The sequence below is a fragment of the Parasteatoda tepidariorum genome, chromosome 7 (assembly GCF_043381705.1).
Source record: "Parasteatoda tepidariorum isolate YZ-2023 chromosome 7, CAS_Ptep_4.0, whole genome shotgun sequence".
Lineage (NCBI taxonomy): Eukaryota > Metazoa > Arthropoda > Arachnida > Araneae > Theridiidae > Parasteatoda > Parasteatoda tepidariorum.
In genome coordinates, this window is record NC_092210.1 from 27,218,263 (window position 1) to 27,231,972 (window position 13,710).

The 13,710-nt window shown below is 29.0% G+C and overlaps 1 protein-coding gene across 8 annotated transcripts in view; it reads right to left on the reverse strand.

The window, feature by feature from the left end:
* Nucleotides 1-13,662, reverse strand: part of LOC107441696 (echinoderm microtubule-associated protein-like 2) — a 74,702-nt gene extending 61,040 nt beyond the window's left edge. For 4 of the 8 annotated variants that reach the window (XM_071183217.1, XM_071183216.1, XM_071183215.1 and 1 more), the window contains exon 1: nt 13,564-13,662. In XM_071183217.1, the coding sequence (XP_071039318.1) occupies nt 13,564-13,579 (16 nt within the window). In that variant the 5' untranslated portion in view covers nt 13,580-13,662. Of the gene's footprint in view, nt 1-6,103; nt 6,373-13,563 lie in introns of those variants that run through there. The other 4 variants (XM_043047195.2, XM_043047192.2, XM_043047191.2 and 1 more) reach the window with 4 other exon arrangements.
* Between the last annotated feature and the right edge of the window lie 48 nt (nt 13,663-13,710).

A 13,710-nucleotide genomic window follows, 5' to 3' on the forward strand; every position in this document is an offset into this window, starting at 1 on the left:
TAAAGGAAAATATAAATATTTTTCTGAAAATAAATTAGTAATGAATAATAGTCTTAAAGTTCACAGAACATATTATTTTCCATTTTTAATTCATTTGAAACGCGTTTTATGCTTTTCACACTTACCCACGAGGCCCCCATACTTATTTTTAGAACAAAATGACGATTGTATGAACTCCCTTCTTTCATTCACAAGTTTAATTTTCTTTTCCCGTTTACAAGAAAGCATAAATAAGCCAAACCTACATAATCGGCGCCGCTGATATAAGACATCTTATAAATAATAGCTTGCTCTATTTGTAAATTAATTTGCAATTTTGCATAGAATATTAATAGAATTATAATAAATATAGGGTGATAAGATATACAACACACATGCATTATAATTTCTTGCAAAACTAAGTTTCCAATAAAAATTCAGATGCTACTAGCAATATATATTTACAAAAAATTCTAAGTGGTAGCTATATTCAACTTAACTACAAATGTGTCACAAAATATTTTGCTCTGGACAACAACTCATCCATTAATAGTTTGTCCTATTCCCCGAACAAAACTTTATTTTTAGGAATGCTTCAATAATACGAGTTCAAACCAACGACTGCAACTCCAAGAATGGAAAAATACAATGCATTTGAGTCTGGTGAATAAGGTGGCCATTTATATGCAGCAAAAAAAAAATAAATAAATAAATAAATAAATAAAAAGATCTTGCACCATTCTTTGGTGTTTTTAGCTCAAAGACTGGTGCAGTATAATAAAAAACACAACTAAATATAATGCCATACACATTCAGGGGTCTGTTTTGAAGAAATTTGGGTCCGTAAACGGACCCTTCACAAAATATCTTTTCATAAAAACGGACCCTTCACAAAATATTTTAACTTAAAAACGGACCCTTCACAAAATAATTTTTCTTTTAATCGGATCCTTCACAAATTTGTTTATGTTCATTATTATTTTGTTAATCGAAATAACCCTTTCTAGGGCAGAAAACAAGAAAGATGGTGTAAGGAGGGCAATAGTAACCCGACCCATATTACAAGTAATACTAGAGTATTCAGGTGCTACTAATTATTATCAAACATTACCGAAAAAATCAATACTAACTAAACTATTACCAACACAAATGCAAAACTAAATTAAACGTGGGAAAATCTGAATTTAAAAATGCCAATCACAGCCAACTGGAAAATCCACTAACCGAACATGTCACAAAATAAACCTGGAGAAAAAAAAATTTAAAGCTGAAAAGCAGCAAAGGACATTCTGAACGAGGAAGACATTTTGAGATAGGAAGCAAGAGAGAAAGAAAAAAAAAGTTCAAGTTTAAGGATAAAATATATAGATGAACAATAACAAACTTCAGAAGGAAGTTCACTAAAGAAAGATGGCTATATTTCAATGAAAGCAATTAAACGTGAGCAGAACTTCTGAAATCTCTTAACCCATGATAGAGATAACAGGGATCACTGAACCATCTCAAGCACGTGGGTAAGCATGTCCCCAGCATAAGAAATCAGATCAAAGTCAGGTGAATCCTCAGTTTTTCAGCACATTCTTAAAATACCACAACATATGTATCAGATACAGAGATAAGGATTGTCGTTTTGTCGTCAGATGGATGACAATTTATGAGGATTCAAGTTTTGAATACAGATATTTTGTAATTCTTTTTCTGACGTAAGACATTTTAGAAGGAAAAAAAAATACTTCGATGTAATCAATATTAGGAAATTTTGCTAAAGGCCAGTTGTCATTTGTAGCATTATGACCAGTGGCCACTTTTTAAAAAAATTAACAATTTTTTAACCATCTAAAATTTTCAATCTTAATAAAGTCCCTTTTTTTCGAGCATTTCTCAAAATATGGTATCCCTTACAAGATTCAGTTCGAAACTGAAGAAAAATTTTAAGAAATAAGTGTAAAGTACTTTTCAGAATATAATTATATATTTAAAAAAATCGGCATTTAAAAAATTACAAGATGAATATGTAGTGCATTCTATTCTATTTTATTTCATAACCGTCGTTGAACAGCCGACCCAAATTTTGAGTTTATGGCTACTAATGTTCAACTCTGTAGTCTTGTAATTTTGTGCTTAATCCAGAAGACAAGGGAATTCCTGGATTAAGTATATAGAGAAATTTGCCTTCATGGAAGACTTTTTGATGGAATTAACCCGCATTTGCGTTACAAGGAGAGGAAAAATACGAAAACTTCCCACGGTTACCCCGACGGCAAGGGGACTCTAATCCATGATCTGTCTACCACTGAGGATATTTTACGCCAGCACTGTGGTTGGTGCGAGCCGAGTGCGATTTCGAATTGACCAACCATACCTCGAACCCGGTTCACCTCATTGAAAGGCGAACGCTCTGTCCCCTGGGGTACATTATCTTATAACCGTCGCCGAACAGTCAACCGAATTTTCAGTTTATGTTCAACTCCGTCCTTGTAATTTTGAACCATATCCAGAAGACAAGGGAACTCCTGGGTAGAGTATTGGAAGAAATTTGCCTTTGTGAACTTTTTGGTGGAACTAACCTGCATTTGACATTACATGGAGAGGAAAACCACCCACCGTTAGCTTAACTTCAAGGGGGGAAATGCGGTGACCGACAGTAAATTTTCTAATCGCCATTTATATTTAATCGTCTTGTGACCGAAGCTGATGGTTGATTTCGCCCTATAGCAGTAGGGCCACTATAACCAAGTAAAAAGATATTAAAAATAATAAATACTCTCGGATGTTTAGTGTTCTAGAGTAATGATAATAGTATGTTCTAGAGTAATAATAATGTATTTAATCTTCTCGAAAGGACGATTTCATACGTTTGGAACTATTTGAAAAGAAAATGTAATCAGAAATCCAGTTTTATTTTAATGCTGCAGCATAATGACTTAAAATGGTATAAGTTATTCAACTTTTGCAACAATAATAAATTTTTTAAACACATTAGAGTATTCTGTGAAAAACTAGTGTCTTGGAGAACGTTGGAATAATTTTTCCAACATGCTAACTTTCAAGAATTTATTTGAACAGATTTGGTGTTACTTGTAAAAATGGCTAGTAATGGGATGGCTATGGTGGAACGAAGCAGCTAACACTATCCCGTTAAAGATCATAACTTTTATAGGCGATATATTTAATTTGCATCACAAGCTAAAACCATTAGTCAAAAATATGAAATTTCTCATCGATTAGCTTCCATATTTCACAAAATCAGTATACTTATTCTTAAATTATATAATGATAAAATCCCAAATTTGAAACATTTCGGTTAAACAATTCCCGAAAAAATAAAAAATCTGATTTTTTTAATAGAATTTAATAAAGTTAGATCCCAATATAGTTTAAGTAGATGCTTTATATTGTAATGTAAAAAAAGCCCATTTTTGGCGAACATGTGGATATGAAAAAATTAAACTGAAGCTATATCAAAAATAATGCATGCTTGTCATTGTAAGATTAGTAAATTACGTACTTATCACTTTTTATAAAGTACATTAGAAAGGTAAAATGCAACAGGTTAAGTAAGTACAACAAAATAAATTTTAAAATACGGAAATGAATATAATGCTATATTCTAATTCCATGCATATTCTTGTACATTGGTATACTAAAAATTATTTATAAATAAATAAGGGGTAACACTCTAAAAAATATGTATATCTGAATTTTTTAAGCTAATCAGTTAAAAATAAGATGTAAAGTAAATTGTAATTCGTTCTGAGATTTATCCCATTTATAAAATTATGTATTGTATTTGTTAAATAAAATTTTGATGCAGCGTTAAAAATATTTTTAATGCGTTTATCTTCATTTTGACTGATAATGTTCAAGAAATACAAAAAACATAATATCGGAATAACACGATATAAGAAATAGCATGAATAAAATTAAAATAACGATGATTCATTCCCTTTACCATAAGCTGCATGACCACAAAAGTGATGTACCGCAAGTGGTAAGGTCACTGTACCGCCTAATCATTGCTTAAAACGGCGGTTACCAAACAAAAAGAAAATTGCTGCTACGCGACGGAAAACAAAGATGACAACCGACAGAAGGAATCGCACCATTCGTTGTTTAAATAATGCAACGAACAACATTAAAATAACCATAGTTAAACATCACTCTTGAAATTTCTTTTTATCTTTTAGTTCCATCAATTCACTTCAAGGAATAAGCAGATAAAGTTTGAAGGTGACAAATAGAAAATATTTCTGTCAAAACGAATCAATAATATTTATTGGAAATAATTGACAAGGAAAAAATTGACATGGAAAAATGCCAAAAATTTAAAAAAAATAACAAACTTAATAATGTAATACAATAAACAAATTAATTAAATTACTAGGGTAAATTCTTTAAGGTATGCAGGGGTCTGTTTAGAAGAAATTTGGGTCCGTTAACGGACCCTTCACAAAATATCTTTTCATAAAAACGGACTTGATGACCTAAAAAATCTCATAAAAACGGACCCTTCACAAAATGATTTTTCTTTTAATCGGACCCTTCACAAATTTGTTTATCTTCATTATTATTTTGTTAATCGAATAAACCCTTTCCAGGGCAGAAAACAAGAAAGATGGATGTAAACGAATTAAGTTTTGTCTTCGGCAGACGATTCTTCCATTATTCGTCCGAAATGAATATTCTGCGTTCAGCAGTATAGGCTAAATACCAAATATTTGTATGTTGCATCTCTAATTTAGAAGCAGCAATTGTTGTTTATTTTTTAAAATTTAATTTTTTTAATTACAATTTTACAGTGATGAGCATAATCTTGTATGTCTATACAATTTAAAAACTCCTTGAAATGTTTTTTTTTTTGCAATAACGGACCCTATTTGCACAAATTCATAAAAGCGGACCCTGGTTGAAAGATTGTGAGTAATTTTTTCACAATTTCACGAAAAACGGACCTTTCACAAAATGTCTGGACAGAAGACCCCTGGTATGTCTTATACTTCATCCATTTTCGACAGGGTGTAAAAATATCTGTTAATTGTAAAATTATTATAAGTTAAAGAAATATAGAATTCCTAATATTTTTCGTGACCCCAGCTGCAGGTCCTGCAATTCCAATTGATGTCGCGACCCACAGTTTAAAAACCTTAACTTAGACATTGTTTTTGTTTTTTTTTGCAGTTAGCGTAAAAAACCGATAATTGGCAAATAAAATTTGCAAAAGATCAAACTGACGAAAATGCCTACGTTCAGCATCGAGTATAATGCTGAATTTTAAGTAAAAAATATATATTTAGTTACTGTTATTTTTCACTTATATCTGGCAAATATAGTCAGTAATAATAAGCTAGTATATTATAAAATAATGTATTAAACATAATAGTATAATAATGGTTATAAACACTGTTTTTATTTTTTCTTCAGAAAAAAAACGTGGGTTTTCAGAGGATTTTATCATGATTTTTTTTTTTATATTTAGAATTTGATTGAAATTATAACTAAATATTGTCTTTAATCAATATATTTAATGCATGCCGCAATCCAGTACAAAATGTTAACAAAACATTCAATAATTTCAACCTTTAACAAAAATAACTGCACAATACCCCTATGAGTATTCACACTCATACCCCTATGAGTACTCTAATGAAATATGTATAAGTTATTTATCCAGGGGTCTTTTTGAAGATCTAGTGCACTACCGCCCAGAAGGTCATTTATTGTCTTAACAGATTTATTAAAAAAAAAATTTTTCTTCAAAAAAGTAATTTAACGCATATTAAATTATTTTTCATAAAAAATTCTAAAAAAAGAAGAAAAAAAAGCATATTACAACTTAGGAAATTTAAACACTTTTTATACACATTTTAAAATTTTTCAAAAATTTCAAATCAACAATTAAAACGCAACAGTTCTTCTCAATTCATCGTATTTATACACACTTCTCAAACTTACAACTTTCCAAATTTATTTATTTTTTTATAAAAACACCGTGGTAGTTTATTATGTCTTAAATAACAAACATAGTAAATACTTGCATCGACGGAGTTAAAAAGTAAAAACCATTTAAATAAACTAAATTATTTATTACATAAATTATTATTTAATAAACGAAGTCGAAACTCACCACCGTCAGATCCAGACGCCTGCCCATTGTCTTTAAAATGAATTCTCATATTTTTCCAAATATATTTTTAACAAACAATAAAGGGTTAAACACAAAACGAACACCCAGGGTGTTGTCGGTGTGAAAGAAAATAAAAAAGAAACTTATGACGAAATCAAACTTTCTATTTATGAAGTTCGATCGAGTAATAAAACGCAACTATCCTTTAGCTTTGCCAAAGGAGGACTGGCAAAAGACCGTAGCTTCACAGTGGGTGAAGGGCAGTAAAGAGAAAAATAAATATAATAGAAACACGGAGAAAAAAACCGGTTGCGGAATTGGATAGAAAGGGAAAGGAAAATGATGATGACACAGGCATAGTAAGAAGGTGAAGTAATGATATCCTTTTAGAGACATTGAAAATAATTCTGTTAGTAAATGCAAGTGGTTAAAGTTGATGGGAAAAGTGGAACGAGATTTATTATCAAATATGATGGATGACCGTTTTTATTCTTTTAAAAGGCAATACCGTAACTGTACTAAACAGTAAATGACTTTTTTCGCTAAGTATATGAAAACTTATATTTATAATATTTCATTTTTATTTTATAACCGTCGTTGAACATCCGTTGGGTTTAAGACTCCTAATGTTCAACTCCGTAGCCTTGTAATTTTGTACCCAATCCAGAAGACAAGAGAACTGTTGGATTAAGTACGGGGAGAAATTGATGTAACTAACTCGCATTTGCGTTACATGGAGAGGAAAACCTCACACGGTTAGCCTCATGGAGATGGGACTCTAACCCGCGGAATTCGTATCGACCAGCCACTGCTGAGATTCGAACTCGGTTCACCTCATTGGAAGGAGAACGCTCTATCCCCTTGAAAATTGTATGAACCATAATAGAAAGCTTTTCAGTCGCACTCTAGTAGACAGCCTCAAAACTGCGAGGGCAATCAAATTACCTACGAAACAAGTAAGTAGAACTATTTACGCCCATTTTTCAGCTTTTTAAAAAAAAATAATGACAAATTAAATAAAAATATTTATAATAAATGTTAAAGTTAAACTTAAAAACTGCAAATAAAAATCAATTTTAATATTTAAACTTTTTTTTTATAAAACATTAATTCAGAGTAGAAAATCTAAATTACTATTTACCAATGCATCAAGATAGGATTTAGACTATTAATTACATACTTCCAATTTTTAAATTAAAAAGTTCCAAAACGAATTAACACTTTTATTTTCAGATATCTATTTACAGGAAAAGTCAATCGGTCACTTCTTCATTTAATGAAACAAAGAGCCGAAATAATTACCATTGCTAAAACAATAGGATAGAGTCACGTATCATTGAATCAACGCAACCAATACTAGTTCGGTTAAATATCTAAAACTAAATCATTGTTCTTCTCCAATTGGACACATGCCAACGACGTCACTCGTGGGTCAGTGTGACATCGTTGCAGATATCAATTAAATCTGATCTGAAAACTGATTCAGCGTGATAGTAAACCAAATCCTCCAAGGTGTAACATTAACGAGGCATACACAACCACATGATTAGACACGACCATATGTGACTTGGGAACCGCACTTCGACAGTTTAAAAATATTGATATGCGATACATATCTATATTTTTAAGTACTAATAATAAAATGATACATAAATAAAGAGGACAAATAATTAATTTAAAAGATAATTTTTCCAATGTACTTCTTAAACTTTTCAAATAAGCTATCACTTTTTGTAAATCTATCAATACGATTACACATATAAGTGAAATGGCAAAGCTACACGCATCAACAGTAGAATTATTACGCAAAGCGTTACGGTTTCCCGTAACCCTAAAGTCATTTGAGCTAACAGAGCATGCGCGAAAATTTCTACAAATCATGGAATCGGTAACGGATTAGAAAAGAGAATTTTAGCGTTATGGTTAAAGCTATATAGCTGTTATCACAAAAGCTATACAGTCTCCCTAACAGATCTAAATCTTCGAGCTTTAAGCCGATCACCTAAAAAATAACTATACAGAATTAGCAAGTTAACGTGACGCATAACGTAATTAGCTTTCACGTTTGTTCTATTTTCAGAATTTTTTAGATATTTGACGCCTTGGCGCGTATCAGCGTTGCTTTAGAAGTTATTATAAAGCCAAAGAGTTTAGGTTAATGCACGTTTTATTTTTATTTTTAAACATATACGCAACACAAAAAATACAAATTACTTTTCTAAAATGGCATAGATCGCCAGACACATTAAAGACATCGACGCGACAATTTCTACCAAGACAAACGGCTAAGTTCAGGAATTTTATTAGTAAAAGTATTTATTTTTTACGAAGCAATATTAAAAATGAATTAAATCAGCATACAGGGCTGTTGCCAATTAATTTGAACTTGTTCACAACAACTTACTAGGAACCACTAAGAAAGAAAAACTTTAATTAAGAGTACAGTTTAAATCTCCAGTTATATAAGGAAAATTTAGGTTGAAATACTGGCATAGGTTAGGTTGAAACACTTAAGGCATGTATACAATATTTAAACTCAAATAAACCTATCCATCATTAACAAGAAACACTAATGTTTGATAGCATTACATTTAAACTGTTTTTTTTCTCTCTCTTACCAATAGAAAAAGAATTCAAACTTTGTAAAAAGTTCATCATATTTTTTTTCTTAATAAAACAAAAATATGTAACACTGGATAGATATATGCGCACATTCAATATTCCAGTAACATGAGTGGGGGCCGAGTCACCTTTAAAGATATGAGATAATAAAATGAAACGCACTTCAAAAACCATTTTTAATTCAATGCGGAAGAAGTAAGTGGATAATTCATTAGTGAAAAAGGAGTAGGATTTAGAAAGAAAAAAAAAACTGGAGGCGTCACATCTTCTAGAGTTTGTCGCCAACATGGGTGAATAATTAGCAGGTAAAAATTCCTCCTTCCGTTGAATAAGAGGTGACAGGTGAAAAACAGCTCGTTTGAACAAGAGTTGAAATATTTTGACAGATTCATCGATGAATAAAATTTGCATTTAATAATTCAAATTATTAAATGAGTGACAGAATTATTATAGGACAATATAACTAATCAGGAATATCACGTTTACAATATATAAGAGAGTATTAACTCAGTTAAGAAAAAGAAAAAAAGAAACTAGTTAAAAACAAACTATTTTTTAAAAAAATAAGTCTTAATGTCATTTCATCTTAAAATTTTTAGTAATCTCATTAGTCAATTTTTTTTTTTATTTTTTAATATATAAACTGCGTTTTACCGGGTAACACAATATATTATGTTCATAACAACTTGTTTATTTAAATTTTTTAACAGTTTATAATAATCGGAGTGAGTGTAAATGACATCGAGACTTATCTTTCCCAAAATTATTAGAAAAAGTCGAATTTTTTAAAATTAAGCTTAAGGATTTTAAAATCTGCTATGTAGATATGACAATCATAACTGATGGAATTACCGTAAAACTATTAAATTGCAAATTATAAATATTAAACGGGGCACACATTAAATATAGCAGTGTTTCCCAAAGTGTGGTACGCGTACCCCCAGGGGTACGGGAAACAGTTTAGCTGGGGTTAGCGTTCTTATGCGAAATATCTTGCAAGAAACGAAAATTACAAAAAATTTTATTTAAAAACAAAGCTAGCCATGAAAATTTACGATTACCTATTTTTCTATTGGCTATTTTTTGCAGAGTTAACAGTTAATAATTAGTGCTGTCAACAGCCAGTAGTGATTTTTAACTCTTGTTCAATTTTTTATAGTAAAAATTCATTAACTTTTTTATTAGTAGTACTCAGCGTCATTAAAAATTTAGAAAGGGTACAAGGGTTATGACTTATAAGATTGGGAAACACTGAAATGTAGGAAACATACCAATAGACCTAATCTAAGTAACGAAGTTCAATAATTATTTATTAGAAGAATTAAATTTTATGTTTTAAGAATTTGGTGGAGACCTAGAGAGAAAAGTCCTAAATAACATTCGAAAAGATTCAGCTTCTTGCTGAAATTAATCTCCCTCTTTCTTTTTTCAAGTTTCTCAGAAATGTCTCAAAAACTGTGGGGTTTAGCATGCATAGTAAACTACATATTTTCAGCAAAAATATGAATTTTTCTTCTTTTTTTAATTTAGTTTAGACAGTTTAGGAAATATTCTGAAAACCATAAAATAATTTTAAAAAATTTAAATAGCAAGTAGTTTTTTTTTGTAATATTAATTACTGATGAAAGAAATATGGAAATAAGTGAAAAAAGAAAAATTCGTAAACCGTGAACACTATAATAAAATGTAAGATATATTTAGTTACTTTTTATTATTAGCCATGCAAGGTACTATGTGTTTTTTTTGTTATAAATAGACCATTTAAAAAAAAACATTTATAGAGAATATTTAGTTTGTTACAAATAGGTTTCTGCATTTTCTATTGCTCTTTTTTCGAAATTATTTCAATTTTATCTAAGTATTATGAAGTTTATATTATTTATAAAATATTCTTTCTACCGCTCTTTAGGTTATAAACCAAAAAATTTTGAGTAAAAATTATTCAAAATACTTGCCTATAGGGAATGATATTGGTCTCAAAGATAAATCTGAAGTTGAGTCAAGTCAATAAGTTTTAAAAGTCAGTGGGCAATTTAAATGCATCGTCAATGTAATGAAATTAAATTAATTTATATCTTCTAAATTAAGTTTGAAGTAAAAAAAGGTGTAAAATAGAAATTATCGAAGATAACATCCTCGATGTCTTGACATAGTATAAGTCATACTTTACATTTCTTAAAGTCACCATTTATTTTTTAAACTATTACCTTAAAAAAAAGGCACTCTCTAATTGATTTTTTAAAGAAATTTCGTTTATTTTGAATATCTAAATTTTTGTTAGAACACATAAGGAAAATGCCATACCCGAATAAAACTTTTAAAGAGAAATTTTAATGCTCATTTACTATCATTTTATCATTCTCTTAATGTTCTTAACTATAATTCCTAGGGAAAATAATGTATCAAAAAAATTTTTGTCAGAAATTTTACACGGTTTATTCAGCACATTTAAAGTTTTTTTAGAATCCATAGATTTGATGGTACTTTTAAAAAACTGGAAAAAGAGTCATTGGAATATGAAACCACAAAAGCCTCACCACCTATTGATGGGCACTTTTAATATGTTATTAGAAACATAGCACCACAACATATAACATGCTTCAAAACTACACAACTTTAATTTACAAAAATGTGTCTTTTTTTCATACTATCTTCTAAATTTAGATTGTTAATTCAAGAAATAAAAATATTTGATAAACTTTTTGTAGGAAATGAAACGTAGTTTACTTTACAAGAACTAAAAGCTATTCCCATAACTGTGAAAAAAGATATTTTTAGGAACTCTTTTTTTTTTCTTCATTGTTCTTTACAGTCTAAATTGCTATTCAAAATATCTAATATGTTTCTTGAAGAAGAGTTTTTGTATATTACATAATGAACTAAACAATTTCTGCTAAGACCAGTAGTTGTCTATATCTTGTAGTTTACACATCCATTTCTAATAAAAAAAAGTTTATTTCTGTCCCATAATGGACTACAAATTTCAGAAAAAAGTGAACAAAAATTTTAAACTGCTGAACTACTTCAACAGCAGTACATAATTTTAAAAAAAAACTAATTCTTCAATAATGACAAAAAATAAACACAGACACAGCTTCATGTTGCTATGTACTGAGTTATATCTATGTAAGTATATCATCAGTAAACAATTATCAACTTTATTGAAAACAAAAAGGCAGTGGCTATTTAATATGTTAATTCTCCCACCAAGCCTAAACTTAACATTTTTATTTGGAAATTAAATGTACACATTTTATTTGTAAATGAAATTGCTATTAATCAAATGCAAGAATTTATTTTAGAACAAATCTCTTTCAAAATCAGGCATAAATCAGCTCATAAATATCTTGGCTTTAATTCAAGTTATTATATGAATATTTATATCTCAAAAACTTCTCATAGAAAAATAAAAAAGCAATTAGAACATGCAAATTTTTTGTTGTTGCTCAAATGGTAAATGCTCATCAATTTTATTAAATCACATTTATATTACATCTTAAGATTTTATTTTCTAATTGCATAAAAAAAGCACAAGTGTGATTTTTTGAAATAACTAAAAGATATGATACAGCTTACAATAAAAGAATTTTGCTTTAACAGAAATCTTTTGTATGTAAAAAAATTATAGTGGTTAGATAATTAAGATAGCAATTTGCTACAAAAACAAAAGATACCAATTTGTTTATACCTACGTGTTTTTTTTGTTTTTTTTTTTTTTTTTTTAAATGGTTAAAATATCAAGTGATTTGAAAGGATATGTATGAACAGAAAACATAACTTTTCCTTTCTCATAACAAAAAAATAAAACATTAGCTCAGGTTATAAACTTTTAACTATTTTGTCTTCATTTTATTTTTAACCCTTGTTAAGTATTTAAAACCTAGGATTCAGGTAAAATATGCATTGTAATATGTAGTAAAATAAACATGAACACGTAATAAAAATCAGGTGGTTTGGTATAGTAGAAAAACAGAGAGGAATAATAAATGAAATGGAAAAATAAAAATGTATAAGAAATGAAATAAATAATGGAGAATTTATGACTACTTTTTTATGTTTATATATACATATATGTAATATATACTAATGCTAGCGAAGTATCAACGAATTTATTACTGATAGGTTTTACTTTAATCCTAAATAAAAAATTATAATTTATTTTTATGACATGATGAAAACAATTGCGTTTTTAGATTCAGTTGCATACTTAATATCAAAAAGGTCACTAAAATTCAAGAAAATGATGAATGTAAGAATTAGATGAACCCTAGTAATCATAGTTTTAGATTATTTTAGTTTTATTATGTAAAAGCTCGCCGGTGAACAAAAACAGCTGGACTTTGCTCACTTAACACCATCTATTTGATATGAGAGATGCCAAATATAAAAAGGATAGATTATTATTAACTTTTTAAAAACAAGAACTTAGATTTTTAAGTGGTAATTTCGGCTTTACGGAAAAATAATCTAATAATGTGTATAAGTATAAATTGCATAACGGGAAATTGAATAAATTGGAATAAAATGTTTACTTCACATTACAATACCCTTTTTTAATTACAGAAAAAACATATACTAGATTCTTATAAAAAAGAAACCTTATTATTAATCATATTTTATAAGTAAAATAAATGTTAGCCGATTTCTTTTTGGTAAAAGTAAAAAACAATAAGGGGAGATTTTAGCAACAGTTTTTACTTAAAATCTTATTATGAATAATTTCACGCATGCTTACAGCAAAAAATTCTATATACTTTAAGAACAGGTTTATTTTTATTCCAAAACTGCAATTTAAACACATTTATTTAATCTAAAAGTTAAATTAATTGCAAACTTACGAATTCCGTCCTCCATCGTCGCACGAATCAACAGTCAACACTTTAAGAAAAACAACAACTCGGATGCTGCAAGCTGCTGCCACTCAAAACTTTGATATAGAACGAAGTTAATTTTTTAACCGTTTAAGCCGAGAGACTGCTCTTAAA